General features: G+C 42.4%; 1 protein-coding gene across 1 annotated transcript; it reads left to right on the top strand.

The window, feature by feature from the left end:
- The first annotated feature begins 7,739 nt into the window (after positions 1–7,739).
- adra2b (adrenoceptor alpha 2B) lies at positions 7,740–13,359 on the top strand. Its single transcript, XM_023978252.2, has one exon. It carries the CDS (start codon positions 9,044–9,046, stop codon positions 10,655–10,657), a length of 1,614 nt encoding a protein of 537 aa, XP_023834020.1. The 5' UTR covers positions 7,740–9,043; the 3' UTR covers positions 10,658–13,359.
- Positions 13,360–17,627: the final 4,268 nt, after the last annotated feature.

Below are 17,627 nucleotides of genomic sequence, written 5' to 3'. Positions count from 1 at the left end.
GGCCCAGTACATCACTGGCGCCAAACTTCCTGCCATCCAGGACCTCTATACCAGGCGGTGTCAGAGGAAGGCCCTAAAAATTATCAAAGACTCTAGCCACCCAAGTAATAGACTGTTCTCTGTGCTACCGCATGGGTACCGGAGCGCCAAGTTAAGGTCCAAAAGGCTTCTAAACAAATTCTACCCATAAGCCATAAGTTTGCTAAACAGTTAGTCAAAATCTATCGACACCCTTTTTATGCTGTTGCTACTTGCTGTTTACCCCTACCTACTTGTACATATTACCTCAATTACCTTGACTAACCTGTACCACCGCACATTGACTAGGTACCGGTACCCCCTGTATATGGCCTCGTTATTGTTATTTTATCATGTACATTTTTATTTATGTGACAAATACAATTTGATTTGATACCAAACGTAACATATCATACCATATGTCTCGAATTTATATGTCTCGGATTTACGTACAGAATAATACGAAATGCTCTAGGAGGGGTGCATCACTTGAGTGGGTTGAGTAACTGACGTGATCTTCCTGTCTGGGTTGGCACCCCCCCTTGGGTTGTGCCATGGCGAAGAACTTTGTGGGCTATACTCGGCCTTGTCTCAGGATGGTAAGTTGGTGGTTGAAGATATCCCTCTAGTGGTGTGGGGGCTGTGGTTTGGCAGAGTGGGTGGGGTTATATCCTGCCTGTTTGGCCCTGTCCGGGGGTGTCGTCGGACGGGGCCACAGTGTCTCCCGACCCCTCTTGTCTCAGCCTCCAGTGTTATGCTGCAGTAGTTTATGTGTCGGGGGGCTAAGGTCAGTGTTATATCTGCAGTATTTCTCCTGTCTTATCCAGTGTCCTTTGTGCTCTCTCTAATTCTCTCTCTCTTTCTCTCTTTTTCTCTCTTTCTTTCTTTCTCTCTTTCTTTCTCTCTTTATTTATTTCTTTCTTTCTCTCTCTCTGAGGACCTGAGTCCTAGGACCATGCCTCAGGACTACCTGGCCTGATGACTCCTTGCTGTCCCCAGTCCACCTGTCCGTGCTGCTGCTCCAGTTTCAACTGTTCTGCCTGCGGCTATGGAACCCTGACCTGTTCACCGGACGTGCTACCTGTCCCAGACCTGCTATTTTCAACTCTCTAGAGACAGCAGGAGTGGTAGAGATACTCTGAATGATCAGCTATGAAAAGCCAACTGACATTTACTCCTGAGGTGCTGACCTGTTGCACCCTCGACAACRACTGTGATTATTATTATTTGACCCTGCTGGTCATCTATGAACATTTGAACATGTAAACATGTAAAGCTCTTAGAGAATTACCCAGAAACACTTAACCAGAAACACATCTGTAATCGCTGCCAAGTTTGATTCTAACATGTATTGTGTATTGACTCAGGGGTGTGAATACCTATGTAAATTAGGTATTTTTGTATTTCATTTTCAATAAATTTGCAAAAATGTCTAAAACACGTTTTCACTTTGTCATTAAGGGTGAAAAAAGCTATTTTTATAAATGTTGAATTCAGGCTACAACATAATAAAATGTAGAATAAGTCAAGGGATATGGATACTTTCTGTAAAACAACCATTAATTACATATATAAGGTGTGCTGTCAAAATACAGATTTGCGGCACTGCTGCACGGCTGTTTTTACCCTCTAATCAGGGACTAATTTAGACCTGAGACATTTAATTCCTTGGAAGTTGTGGGAATGTACATTTTTGGTTTCTCATTGGTTCTGGCAGTGGTGTAGTGGTGCCTGGAGAAGTGGGTATACTGTAATTTAGCAAAAGAAATCCCAAACGGCACCCTGTGTGAAAAATTCTATGACAAACAGTGACACACTCAATGACCTAAAATGACCAATCCCATATTGGTCTTTTACAGTCAGGCCAAACCAAGCTGTACTGTGCAAGGATACTAATAGTAGGCCTACTATTGAAACAGATAAATGAGACTGTCAATTGAGTCAGAAATTCATAGGTCTCTGTTTTTTAAAATCAGGTCTTTGCTCTCAAAGTCACACTTTTGTTATAGAAAAATTGGATGTTCTATTAAAGTCCATAAAAATGTTTAAACCACATCAGGAGACCAATTTTGAGGTCTGGGAAAAATATAAGACATTTTATTTTTGAAAGTAGTTACCCTTTACTTCAAGTGTGCAGGCAAGCACCTAGCACTGTTGTTTGGTTAGCAGTGTTTCTGTAGCACATGAGATGGATTTAGCAAAACAAATGGCCACTGGATTATTGCAAATAATTGTGATATCATTCTGCCAGGTCGGCATAAATAAGCTACTTTGTAGATGGTTAACATGTACTTTTTGGGAAAGCCTTTCCATCTACCAGAAGACGATGTTTTACTTCATATTATGAAACATGTATTACCTTGTTTCAAAGTAGCCTACAGTCAAAATACCATAGAAACGTACAAACGTGAAGACAATTATTTTATAAAGACTTCCTCATGTTCTATTGGTTTTCTTTCAACTTTCTTTCATTGTCTAGAAGCCAAATGCATTATCATAGTCATATTAGCAATCCATTATAGTTGTTGCATCTTTAGATCTCCCCTCTTTCTACATTTCTAACGGACATTTCCGTCTCTGTCCATGAAACCACTCGCATTTTGTCACATTCGCACAAAGGCCTACCATGGTGTGCACTTTGCTGCACCTAAAATGTGAAAAAATAATAGTTTATCAACAGTCTGTTCTGTTCCATCAGKRRRATTAACTGATACGTCGTATACCTGCATAACACTACTTTGATACGCAGCATGGGGTTTCAGAAGTGAGCATACCCTCCACTACACCATTGGGTTCTGGGAACGAAGTCATACGTCTCCTGACGTGTAAAACAGAATGTTTTTTAAACGTTCTGCGAACGGAAGTGAAACTTTCACCTGTTCTGGAAACATGCATTTTATAATGCAGGGAGGGTCTGAGAACGTTTTACTATGGTTCCCTGAGGTTTTATTAATGTTCTGAGAACGGAAATTATAGGTTATTAAATAACGTTCATAGTAAATGTTTCAATAAGAATTTTTATAACTCTGCTAACTTAGTTTGTGTTAAATGTTTTGAACTCCAAGCACAAATAGGACACTTGGAAATGAATTTGCTTAGGTATTAATCAAATCAAATTTTATTTCTCACATACACCTGTTTAGCAGATATTATTGCGGGTGTAGCGAAATGCTTGTGTTTCTAGCTCCAACAGTGCAGTAATATCTAACAAGTAATATCTAACAATTTCACAACAATACACACAAATCTAAAGTAAATGAATGGAATTAAGAATATATAAATATTTGGCCGAGCAGTGTCAGAGCAGCATAGACTAAGATACAGTGGAATAGGATAGAATATAGTATATACTGAGTAATGCAAAATATGTAAACATTATTAAAGTGATAGTGTTCCATTATTAAAGTGGCCAGTGAATTCAAGTCTATGTGTATAGGGTGCTGTAGGTGTACTGGAGGGCAGGTAGTTTGCAACCCCGGTGATGCATTGGGCAGACCGCACCACCCTCTGGAGTGCCCTGCGGTTGTGGGCGGTGCAGTTGCCGTACCAGGCGGTGATACAGCCCGACAGGATACCCTTAATTGTGCATCTGTAAACATTTGTGAGGGTTTTAGGTGCCAAACCAAATTTCTTCAACCTCCTGAGATTGAAGAGGCACTGTTGCGCCTTTTTCCCCACACTGTCTGTGTGGAGGCTGCAAACACATTTAATTTTTATTGTGGCACGGTGTCAGTGAGTTTCAAATCTATCTCCTGGACTCTAACCATGGAATTAGTCCACTGCGCCACCAGGATGGAGCTAGCATGCCTTGTTTTTTTAAACTCACACAAAGCTGTTCATTTTAGTCTATTCAAACAGACCCCATTTCAAAGGATACAAGCGCTCATTAAGATCAGGTGTGGCCAACTAGTGGGTTCGGCCAACACACCTGAACACARTTAACATGATAGAGGATAGAGAGAGTTTGGTTGATGCTGAGAACYGGATGTATATGTTTTTAAATAACATTTTTTAAATGTTCTCTGAATGTGACTAAAGTTTTCTTGTATTTATTATGGAAAGTTTCCTTAACGATCTCTGTAAAATTTGAGAACATGACTTTAAATAGAATCATGAGGAAACCTGTAATAAACGTTATGCTGAAGTCCTGAAATTCCCACAGAAGAATGTTGTTTCTTAACGTTCTCGGAAGAATGTGAGAATATGACTTTAAATAGAACCATGAGGAAACATTATGCTGAAGTACTGACATTTCCACAGAAGAACGTTGCTCGTTAACGTTCTCTGAATTATTTGAGAACGTTCCCAATATCAAACCAGTTGGAGAACGTTCCTAGAACATGACCAAAATTGAAATGAAATGTAACCATGTTTGAACTTTTAGGAAACGTTCTGGTTAAAGTAATGAAATACCAAGAAAATAACATTATTTTATGAAGTTCCTTAAAAATGTGCTGAGAATGTTCCGGAGCCAAGCAACTATCCTGTACCATTCCCAAAAAGTTGTGGGAAGATTGTATGCAAAATAACCATAGGACAACAACACTCACCAAGCTCTAAGAAACATATGGTTCTCAGAACATTATGTGCCAGCTGGGAGATACCAGGTGAGTGGGCTCTCTGGACAATCAGTGACAGGAATCCATTGGTACTTCCTGAGAGAGCAGTAAACCTTGTCTAATGCTTCAGACCTTGTCTAATTTGACTCTAGTCTAATTTTTATTAAAAAAGCACAAATCTTAAAATAATGTCCACAGCTTAAAGAGCAACTGAAGGCGATAAACAATTTATCTGATAGAAAATGGCCTATGTGGCATTGATATTAGTCAGAAAAATGTATTCTAGTGTCACTTTCTATTTACACTTTTTTGTCAATTTGACTACAAAGTGTAAATAGGATAATTTTGTTCATAAAGTCAGTCTCGTCCAAAATTGAGTTTTGTTAATGAGTTCTTCATGACTTACTTAAAGGTTGGGTTTTGATTTTGACAATTCTCACTTGCTCACTAACACAGGACACACAGCTGCAGGGATTGCACTCTATCCAATCCTACCTCAGAACACACAGACATTGAGACATGCTGCGTTCACGTGCTATGGGAGTTGTCGGAAATGTCTTGTTCCGACTGGGAAGTTTCACTTGAAATTCACTTCAAGTCTAAATTACAAACTGTTGCTCGAGTTGCCAAGTTGTGACGTTTCACCACTGACCTTTTACCTTTTTAAACAAAAGATGACAACGGTAGGTCTAGGGCCTAATGTAGCTAGTTTGATCATATACTGTAGTCAATGTTAAGCAAGCTCGCTAACTTAATTATAAGCAACGTTAGCTAGATTATCAATCTAGCTAAAATCTTATTAGTTGAAGAATTGTTCTGACCAAAAAGCACATCAGTAACTGCCACAACGAACCACACCCAAAAGTCAAATATCTCGTTTTTTACACATGCGAAATCGGTCGTTCCGTCGCTCTGTAACACAAAATGTGCAGTGAAGCGTGACAGATATTTCTTTAAGATATGTTTGGAGTGTGTGGGGTTGTTCTTTTCCAATAGACTTATTTGGAGTGGGTGTGTGAGAGCTGAAAATTGTGTAGAATAACCTCCTGAATCCACTTTCACTGTTTTACCAACCGCAATAGTTCACACACGACTGCAGGTAACACTTGATTGGAGAGCACTCTCCTGCGAAAAGTGCTTTTTGTATTTAGAACGCTTGGTATTGAACAGAACGAAAGCGGTTATTTGCTTGTGGTTGGGGTCATGGAATCAGAATGAGTTGGTTAGGAATCTAATTCTATGGTCCGTTTCTCACTCCTAACTAACATTGTGTGGGCGATGGAAAATGCGAAACAAACATTATGGCCTCACGACAACCACCCACCAGTTGTTGACACCCGTAATGAGAACATGGCATACTGTGTGTGTGTGTGTGTGTGTGTGTGTGTGTGTGTGTGTGTGTGTGTGTGTGTGTGTAACTACCAAACCCACTATCTTCTACACTGTTAATGCACGCCTCTGTGTGGGTGTCGATTTGCCTGATTTACTCTTAGTCGATATGAAATCAAAACATAAAGCAATTAATCTTAGGTAGCGTAAATAGAGTCGAGAGAGGGTAAAGTTGTGTGTGTGTGTGTGTGTGTGTGTGTGTGTGTGTGTGTGTGTGTGTGTGTGTGTGTGTGTGTGTGTGTGTGTGTGTGATCCTGTATATGCCAATCTGGACTCAGGGATAGATGTAAAAGAGTAAACAAAAATCCGGGACACTCAAATTTAAATTTGTTACGAATTGCTAGGTTAGGGGTTAAGGTTAAGGTTAAGGTTAAAGGTTAGGGTTAGCTAACATGCTAAGTAGTTGCAAAGCAGGTAAAAAGTAGTAAGTAGTTGCAAAGTTGCTACATTTTTAAATGTACATTTTTTTAAATTGTATTTAGCAGTCACTTACCCAGTGACTTAGAGGAAAATTTGGGTTATGTCACACCCTGATCTGTTTCACCTGTCTTTGTGATTGTCTCCACCCCCCTCCAGGTGTCGCCCATCTTTCCAATTATCCCCTGTGTATTTATACCTATGTTCTCTATTTGTCTGTTGCCAGTTCGTCTTGTTTGACAAGTCAACCAGCGTTTTTGTGTCAGCACCTGCATTTCCCTTGCCTGTCCTGACCCTGTACCCACCCGCCTGACCACTCTGCCTGACCCTGAGCCTGCCTGCTGACCTGTACCTTTGCCATCCTCTGGATTACCAACCTCTGCCTGACCTGACCCTGAGCCTGCCTGCCGTCCTGTACCTTTGCCCCTATTGCTGTAATAAAGATTTTTACATTGACACAGTCTGAATCAGGGTCTTAACTTGATACCTGATAGGTTAAGTGCCTTGCTCAAGTGCACATCGATATATATTTTCACCTAGTCCAGCTCAGGGATTCGACCCAGCAACCTTTCTAATTAGCTAAAATGCGCAAGTTGTTTGTGAGGAGATTCGAACACGCAACCTTTGGCTTAAGAAACCTTCTGTCTCATGTAACCATACCAAAGGTACCATATTATACTTATTAGAGTGTCCTGGATTTTTGTTTGTTGCGTCTAGTCTATTAGACAAGCTTGCAATGCACACTTCTGTATGTGTGTCAGTTTAATGTGCTTCCACTCTCTTCACTATTGAACAATAAGCATTTGATCAATCCATGTCACTAACAACTGTGTTTTGTCTTCATCAAGCAGGGGTCAAGAGGCTAATTCATGGGAACATTTGGTAGCATACAATAGGGTTTTATCTTGCAGAGTAGCCAATAGACCATTATGGAACCAACAATGAAATAATGATCAGGAGGAGAAGGGTGATGATTATAATGATGATGATGAATGATGATGGTGATGATAATGTTATTATTATTTTGTACCTTTATTTTAACAGTGATGATGATGATTGGTGGTGATGATGGTGATGATGTTGGTGGTGGTTATAGAGTTAGAAACTCACACTGTAGGTCTTTGTAGACAGATAAATGAGTGTGTTCCAGCTGGAGACCTATGCATTCTGTAGAGTTAATTGACCAAAGCATAGCGGACGGGTTCTACTACAGTGTTTTACATTAAAGATATAACGGCGTACCGATGGACAGTGTGTTAGTGGGTAAAGAGAGAGAAAGAGAGATGGCATGGTCTCATGACGCCCGTATTGACATCACTCGGGTTGGAGAAGCGCGAGGAGGAGAGGAGAGGCGCTCCCGTTATTAGACCAGGGCTCGCGGTCACGCTCACTCCTGGAGATGCACGCGTTGCTGCGAGACAAACTGATAAACTCGAGGAGAGAGGCAACGAGGCGCTGCACTCAGGAGTACCACTGCGCGAATAGACGGAACCAGGGGCCACGAGCCAGCCAAAGCATGACTGCGCATCTTCTGCGCTTGGATATACTAAACACTCGCACACATTCCTACCAAACCGAGATATGAGCTCTAGTAACGAGGAAACACGAGGAATCTGAAACAGCAACGCAACGACTCTGGGTGATGGACTCAATGCGCAACTTGGAATTATGTTGGACACGGTTTTGTTTTCATAAATTCCAGAACGTTTTTTGGCTACATTGAGGACGTGCTCAAGTTACAACATAAAGACTAACTTCACAGTGCCATTCAGAAACAACTTATTATTAAGAAGTACACTTAACTCGAATAATGTGAGGACATATTTTGGTATCACGCCAGTTAGTCTGCCGAAGCGCAACCATTGTATGAGCTAAATCTGTTCAAACCATATTTGTTAGAATAATTTGTTCTTAAATTAGCCTACATACACAGCTTGTATATGCTCAGATAGCTTGGCTGTTTGCGTCTCCTAAGAGACAGCGGGGTTTTGAGGGAGAAAAGGTGCGCGCACTGACATCTGAAGTTGGTTATCCTACTGAGGAAAAGGTGGTTGTAACTTGTTCCCAATCTCGCCTGTGTCTCCTTGTATTATAGTCAGAAATTAGATTGAAAGGCTATTTCTGTAACCGCCCTGCAATCACGTTCCGCCACTTTAAAATATCAAAATAATCAAGCAGCTGTGAGATTACAATCCATTCTGTTTTGTGTGCTGGACTACTTTTAATTGTTTGAGCGGTTTAATTTCATACTGTAGGTATTCCACATAGCCCAGATCGACGGGAAATATATTTACGCTCTACTGTATTCATCGCACTCGAATAGAAAACCACTGACCACTGGCGCACTCCATGGGCATAGTTTAGCGTTTGACTGATTAGAATGGACTTGGATGATGAAATTGGCAGGAGAAGGTGAATGAACTGCGATAACACGAAATTATGACTTTTTATAGGCTGTAGAAAGATCAGTTATAGGCTAATCTTTTTTCCCTAAACTTTTCAGTGAATGCTTTGACAGCAACATAAACAAGCTCAGCTATAGGACTGCTTTTTTAGGATATAATTTTACCTCAGCCATCCTCAAGGACTATAAAACAAACATATTGATTACTACAACATTTTATTAACCACTTTAATCAACCCCATCCATCGTGTTAGTCATGGCATCACCCTTGGATAGTGCATGTTCAGTGGGGCTGGGCAACACTAATAGCTCGACCAGCGGTTCATCTCTTCCCTGCAATCAAAGCGTCTCTTCCCTGCAACTGGCCCCTTACTCCCCCGAAGCCACGGCGCTCTTTGCTACGGCTATCACCCTCATGATAGTCTTTACCATCGTGGGAAACATCTTTGTCATCATCGCAGTCCTGACCAGCCGTGCACTCAGAGGACCACAGAACCTGTTTTTAGTGTCGCTAGCAGCTGCGGACATTTTAGTGGCAACCCTCATCATCCCGTTTTCCCTGGCCAATGAACTGCTGGGTTACTGGTACTTCAAGTCTCTGTGGTGTGAGATCTACCTGGCGCTGGACGTTCTGTTCTGTACTTCCTCTATAGCTCACCTGTGCGCCATCTCATTAGACCGTTACCTGTCCATCAGCCGGGTTACCTACTCCCGCCAGCGCACACCCATGCGTATCAAAGCCTCCATCGTGGTGGTGTGGCTCATCTCGGCCATCATCTCCTTTCCTCCTCTCCTGTCGCTGAATAAGAGCGAGCCAGGTGGCGAGGGTAGTGAGAGGGGGCCTCAGTGCCAGCTGAACGACGAGCGCTGGTACATTCTCTACTCCACTGTCGGCTCCTTCTTCGCCCCTTGTCTCATCATGATCCTGGTCTACATGAGGATCTACCAGATCGCCAAGCAGCGCACACAGAACCCGCCAGGCGAGCCCAGGAAGGATGGGGTGGGCTGTGCCACCCCAAGTCAAACCCCTCGGGGGATCCAAGCCAACGGGAAGGAGGAGGGAGGGAACACCCCAGCTATTCCCCATAAAACTTCCAGCATCAGACCACCCACCCTGGCTATTACTCCATCACTGTCCCCCGACCAGGCCAATGAGACCCCCTCTTCTCCCACCCCCAATAACCTCCTTCATCCTCCGGATCCATCCCTAGCTCCAACCCCAACCACCACCTCCCCTCCTACCTCACCCCTGGGTCCCTCACACTCTTCAGTCTCCCCCTCTCCCTCTCCCTCCTCCACCCTTCCCCCACTTTCCCAGGCCAAACCCAAAGATGGGGAGAAGAAGGGGAAGAAGGGGAAGAAGGGGAAAAAGTATAACAATAATGGGGATAGCTCAAACAGCTCTGACAGTGACATGGAGCACGAGGGAGGGGGGAGGAGGGGAGTCAACACCCCTAGCATGGCGGGTTCACCCGGCATCCACTCCCCTGCCACCATCCAGAAGTACAGGGACATGATCGCCACATCTAAGGGGGCTCGGCTGGTGGCGGGGAGAAGGTCTAAGCCAGACACCACTCCAGGAGCGGCACGTCGTAAAGCCATGGTGAACCGAGAGAAGCGTTTCACGTTCGTCCTGGCCGTGGTGATCGGAGTGTTTGTCGTCTGTTGGTTCCCTTTCTTCTTCTCCTACTCGCTGCAGGCCATCTGTCCTGAGACCTGCGCCCTCCCTGATCCCCTCTTTAAGTTCTTCTTCTGGATTGGCTACTGCAACTCCTGTCTGAACCCCGTCATATACACCATCTTCAACCAGGACTTCAGGAAGGCCTTCAAGAAGATCCTTTGTAAGAACACCAAGGGCACCTTCTTCTAGACTGGTTGCTCTGTAAGGACACCAATGACAACATTCTTTTAGTAAAGGGGCCTTAAACAGATTACCTGTAAGGTCAGTTCCTTCTTTTCACTCCCCTCTAAACCCGTTGAGGTTTACAAAACAGCACAAATATTCTGTCCTTTTTTGAAAATGTTCACTGATTTTAGAATCTAATTGATGACATTACAAAGGGCTGCCGATTCTACCGTGAACTGCTGCAGACTTTCCAAATAGAATGCGGACTCAGAATAGCTGTAGAAAAGCTCACCTCGCAACAGGGTTAAAAAGACCTTGTGTAAGAAAGAAACTCTCTAAGGGCTTGTTGTTTTAGTCCCTTGGTGCGTATCTGCAGAAGTCCAGCTGTTACCTGGAGAACTGTGACGGCCCATTGCAAGGACATGGTTTGGGGAGAGTATGTGCAATATATGTTCAGTGACTTCTACTCTGGGGGGCTTTAGAATGATACTGTGTACTAATCTGATCATGATATTTTATTAAAAGGTAGGAGGGATGTTTTGAGGTGTGAGCATCACATATTATGCACAGAAAGTGGATGGAGAGGAGGAAGAGAGGAGGGAAAGAAAATGCCATTTTGGCTTTTTAGTCACTCGTGACATTAAGGACATGTTGTTGTTGGTAAAGTGACAGTGTAGCGCTGCTCTCATCAGAGTCGGATTGACTGATTCATATTAAGGTTGTCTGGGAAATCTGTTTAATTTCAAATTGAGAAACTTTTGGGTACAGAAGTACATCACTAGGGTTGCAAAATTATTTAAACTTTCAATAAATGCCAATGTTTTCCTGAAATCCCTGTTGGAAGATTCCCAGAATCAGGAGGGAATAAGCAGGAAATCCAGAGTCCTCCAGCCTGGATTTCTGGGAAAACCAGGAAATTTATTGAAAGTTCCTGGAATTTTGCAACCCTATACACCACTGCTCACTGAGAACTCCTGATCTACATACAACATTCTTTAAATCAATACAGTATCCTTTAATTAGCCGTCTGAAAAACGAAACAGAACAACGTGAGGAGATGATGTTTTGGAGAGATAGAGGACTGAGAATTAACCCAAATACCTGTCAGCCTGTTTAAGTACCTGTCTCTATCAGAGGGTAGAACCATGAGGAACACACAAGACCCAAGTCGTCTGTCTACTTATGTCTGCATAGTTACTTTTTTCCTGCCTCAGGAATAGCATGCGTTCCTGTAGAGATGTTATCCACATGAGAGATACAACAACAAGGCTTTTACTGTTCAACTCCCTCTCAAACGCTGATCCCCACCACTGCTGTAGTGTGGGGCTTAGGCTATATTTTGAAAGACACCTTTGTAAAACAAACATACCTTGCCTCTGGCTCTGTGAGGACAGCGGGTGCATCTCAATGGTCCATTATTGGTTCCTCTACTTGTGTGTTTTTCTTCATCTGCACTGAAAAACAAAGGATATACGTAGGTGAATGCAAAATGAAGGATCAGGAATTTGTTTCCACCTGCCCGGCTCTGGGTCGGTGCAGGTGGACTAAAAGAAGATGAAGAGAAGAAACCACTTAACACACTCTCTAAATCCCAAATAGCACCCTATTCCCTTTATAGTGTACAACTTTTGACCAGGGCCTATAGGGCTCTAGTCAAAAGCAGTGCACTATGTAGGGAATAGGGTGCCATTTGGGATTCAGTGTGCCTCGCAGAGAGCCTTTAAGGTACAGCTTTACCTCTCCCCCAATATCGCTACACCACAGGGTGACCTCTGTTTCCACATTTTTTACATTTACATTTTAGTCATATAGCAGACGCTCTTATCCAGAACGACATGCATGTTCATACTTTTTTTCATACTGGTCTACCTTGTTCCATCAACATCAACATGGACTGGGTCTGTACATTGAATCTATACAGCACAATTCCAAGTGCTTAAAGCATATTGCATTGTAAAGAGAATAAATACTTTCCAAAATTGGGACAAGGAAAGCAAATTCGGACATTAAGAGATTTTTGCAATGCAGTATATAGTATTTTTTCCCCTATTAAAGACACTGGACAGTGACTGGCTAGCTTTGTTTGAGTGGATTCACCTGATTTCAGCCTGAAAGGACATTGCTATTACCGAACACACTTCTCCCCATGGAACAGAACAGAGCAGAACAGTGGATGTTTATGAGAGGAGAAACTCAGCCACCTACCGCTGGCCTGACACAAACATTTCAAACGGTCTTGAAAAAAACTCTAGTTGATATTGATTATAACACTGAAAGGTCCTGAATATCCTCAACTGTTTCTGGAAGGACATTCATCCCATAAGATAATGTAATAATACTTTATTAATGAATGATTGACAGATGGATTAATTGATTGATTTGGAAATGTGCCTGCACTGGCTGACTGGACTTCTATCTGACACTTTCCTTTATTTCTGAGAGGTACTGTGACTCTCTATGGTTGCTCTTTATGTACAGTATTTCTTAGAGACGGACAGGTCATGATGCTCTTTGTGTTTTCTCCCTCACAGAGGCTATGTCTGTAATTGTGAATACTGTGTTATGACACTATGGGACGAGGGCTGTCGGCAACAACCCTTTTACGCTCCTGTGGGAATTTCTGCTTGTGTGTGTGCGAGAGACTGGTGTGTGTGTGTGTGTGTGTGTGTGTGTGTGTGTGTGTGTGTGTGTGTGTGTGTGTGTGTGTGTGTGTGTGTGTGTGTGTGTGTGTGTGTGGTGTGTGTGTGAGAGAGAGAACAGAGGGAGAGAGAGAGATACTGTGTGTGTTTTGTGTGTGTGTGTTGAGAGAGAGAGAGAGAGAGACAGAGAGACTGTGTTGTGTGTGTGTGTGTGTGTGTGTGTGTGTGTGTGTGGTGTGTGTGTGTGTGTGTGTGTGTTGTGTGGTGTGTGTGTGTTGTGTGTGGTGTGTGTGTGTGTGTGGTGTGTGTGTGTGTGTGTGTGTGTGTGTGTGTGTGTGAGAGAGAGAGACAGAGGGAGAGAGAGAATACTGTGTGTGTGTTTGTGTGGTGTGTGTGAGAGAGAGAGAGAGAGCAGAGAGACTGTGTGTGTGTGTGTGTTGTGTGTGTGTGTGTGTGTGTGTGTGTGTGTGTGTGTGGTGTGTGTGTGTGTGTGTGTGTGTGTGTGTGTGTGTGTGTGTGTGTGTGTGTGTGTGTGTGTGTGTGTGTGTGTGTGTGTGTGTGTGTGTGTGTGTGTGTGTTTGATAAGAGCCTGCATGAGTACTGTGTGTTTGCTAATGATCCACTTCTAGTGGTACCAGCTGGCTGTTATTGTATACTGTGGATGTCCTCACACTGGTAAGCACAGAAAACAGATGTGGTGATAGAGAATCTGTCCAGAGAGCTCTCCCTGAGGGACACTAGTCACTAGATGGCCTGCTAGAATGGACAAAAGGGAGGTATACCAGAACTATTTAGCAAGCACATTATCTATATGGTCTTCATTTATGGTTATGGTAACTGTTAAGGATCTCAGTAAGATCAAAGGTGAGGTAAGGGTTAGTTGCTGACATTGCATTTTGTGGTGAAAATTGCATTTTGTGGAACTCTGTCCTTTCAAACATGGCCGTTTAGTGACCCCCGAGGGACAGAAGAGCCCTGGGAAACCAGCTGACACAGACAGAGAGGGACTCATGCTCTAACAAAGGGCTGTGATTGGATAAGCTATATGTATTATTTATTTATTTAGAGCCATTTTTTGTTTTCTTTTCGTTTCATATTTATAGTTTTTTTCTTCCTGGTGGGCACTCCAAGCAAGGCAAAGCTAATGTGAACAAAACAGAGTAAACACTGTATAAAATCTGAATATGTCGAATGAGATTCATTTATTTAATGTGAGCAGAGGAACATGATTCAGGAGCAGACCTATGTATGCAGGAGTTGGGGTTATTTCTATCGGAACTCAGTCAATGCAGAAGATAAATGTCATGAATTGAGAAAATACTTTACAATATTGGTCATATGGATTTGAATGTCCTTGAATTTTCCTGCAGCTTATTTTTTTATGTATTATTTTTTACTTGTTTCTTAAACAGTTAAAATGGTGGTTTGTAAGATACTTTACTGTGCTGATGGATGGCGCTATAACAGTCTGTGGTTGCATAACCATGGAGCTCAGCAAACAACCGCCCCTGTGTTGGCACAAATCGTTCTGCGACAATAACATTCTCTTGCATTCTAGAATGTGATTGTCATAGAACTTTTGGTGGCAACAGGGCGGCCATGAAATCTCAATCTATAGTGAATCATCATTCTCCCTGCTCCTCTGTGACCTGCCTGGACTCTTCTTCTTCTTCCCCTGCTGTGTTTGACCCTGGACTCCCTCCCTCTCCCCTCCATTTATAAATAAAGCAGTTTAAATCAGCATGGCATGATGTCATTTCAATCACTTAATATCATGTAATACTGTACTGCTATGACGTTAAAGGCAACATGAGTAAATAGGCTTAGCCCACCACCACATGCGGGTTAGATTATTACACACTGACTCTTGGGGCTGGCCCTAAATATAGCAGACTTAACTGGATCAATCTTACTGTACTTTTAAAGTTTTGGAGATGCCAAAAGCCCACAGTATACTGTTTAACATTGGATTTATAATATGGGATCGTTTGTTTCTTATTATGGGACAATTCTAACCTTGTGTACCCCAACACATGTGAGTGGGAATGAAGACGTAATTTTAAAGTGGTTCATTTTAACTGAGTATAAGGCATACTGAAAGCAGCACAAGCACTGCCAGTTACTATATCGTCCACATGGAATAAATGCACAGCACACTGTTTAACAATCTGCCTTGAGTGTCACACACACGCGCACACACACACACACACACACACACACATCGACAACACACCACACACACACACACACACACACCACCCACACAACACTAACAACACACACACACACACACAACACACACACACACACACACACACTACACCACACACACACCGACGACACAATCAATGTCCATTGTAAATGTTTCATTTTCTGGAGCATTCCTTGGGGAGGAAATTGCTGGGTCACTTAAAAATGTACCTGTTTTTGAAAGAAAAACAACTCTTTTATCCAATAAAATACATCAAATTGATCGAGACATACAGTGTAGACTTGTTAAATGTTGGATAATGACTATTTAGCTGGAAAATGGCAGATTTTTTTATGGAAAATCTACATTGCCGTACAGGAGGTGACCCATTGATCTACAACCATCACTCCTGTGATCCAACAATGGCTACATTGTGGTTAGCTAATCCAAGTTTATAATTTTAAAAGGCTAATTGATCATTAGAAAATTAATTAAGATGCAATAAAACTGATTTAAAGAATGCAAATAAACTGGCATTCTTTTAGACTCGTTGAGTATCTGGCCTCAATTTTCGGGTCGATTACAGGCTCAAAATGCCAGAAAACCAAGAACTTTTCTGGAACTTCGTCGTCTATTCTTCTTCTGAGAAATTAAGGCTATTCCATGCGGAAATTGCAAGAAACTGAAGATCTCGTACACGCTGTGTACTATTTCATTCACAGAACAGCGCAAACTGGCGGAAGTGGGAGGCCCCGTTGCACAACTGAGCAAGAGGAACAAGACATTAGAGTGTCTAGTTTGAGAAACAGATGCCTACAAGTCCTCAACTGGCAGCTTCATTAATAGTACCTAGCAAAACACCAGTCTCAACGTCAACAGTGAAGAGGTGACTCCAGGATGCTGCCTCTAGGCAGAAGTTACAAAGAGATAGCCATATCTCAGACTGGCAATAGAAAGAAAAGATTAAGATGGGCAAAAGAACACAGACACTGGCAGAGGAAATATTGGGGAAAAGTGTTATGGACAGACGCATCTAAGTTTGAGGGTTCAGATCACAAAGAAGAACATTCGTGAGATGCAGAAAATTGAAAAGATGCTGAGGATGCTTGACGCCATCTGTCAAGCATGGTGGAGGCAATTTGATGGTCTGGGGGTGCTTTGGTGAGGTAAGTGGGAGATTTGTACAGGGTAAAAGTGATCTTTCGCTGAAGAAGGAGGCTATCACTCCATTTGGCAACGCCAGGCCATACTGTTGACGGCGCTTAATTGGAGCCAATTTCCCCCTACAACAGGACAATGACCCAAAGCACAGCTCAACTAATGCATATACTATTTAGGGAAGAAGCGTCAGGGGTATTCTGTCTATAATGGAGTGGTCAGCACTATATATCTATTCATTTTGCAACTCATTTCATGTATGTTTTCATGGAAACCAAACTGACCCAAACTTTTGAACGGTAGTATATATCTACCATCTTAATTTCTATCTCATTTCCTCTGTGCTGTATTCTGGCAGATCGCTAAAGATTGACTTCGAAATTGGATGTCTGTCAGGTCCTGAGACGTTGAGAAAGGCCTTCAAAACCGTCCACTAGGGCGAACAGTGAGTGCATTTACCATCAAGTAGGCTAGAGTTTTGCTAGGGCATTGTGGATTGGGGTGGGGATGGACATAACTCATGACTTGGAAGACACTCATTCATTTTTTTTTTTATTATCCTATTCTGACCTTAACCCTTAACTTTGAAATGTGACGTTTGGAGAACAGAACGATGATGAGCAGAGGGGTCAACCTAGTCCAAGGTGTGTCAAAAATGCTTTGAATATTTGATGTTTATGGAGCAACTTCGAAAATTGACATTTTGAAAAACGTGTATTAACGTCAGAATCTGAAGTCAAATTGATAAAATCGTAAGATCTAGTTGGTTATAGCAAGACAGAGAGGGGCAGGAGGACAGATGACTTGCTTTAGCCACGAGCTCTCAGAACGAGGTGCATTTCACAGTGTTATACTGTATATTCATAGGAAGCACAACCTCTCCAGTGTCCCATCTCTGCTGGAATACAAAGCAGCATTTATCAGATGAAGAGGACACTGGAATATGGATGTACAGTGGGGTCCTAAATTATTGACAGCCCTTTATAAAAGATGAGTCAAAATTCTA

The sequence above is a fragment of the Salvelinus sp. IW2-2015 genome, linkage group LG33, assembly GCF_002910315.2.
Source record: "Salvelinus sp. IW2-2015 linkage group LG33, ASM291031v2, whole genome shotgun sequence".
NCBI classification, from domain to species: Eukaryota; Metazoa; Chordata; class Actinopteri; order Salmoniformes; family Salmonidae; genus Salvelinus; species Salvelinus sp. IW2-2015.
Note: the sequence above shows the minus strand (reverse complement) of the source record. Positions and strands in the feature narration are given on the sequence as shown.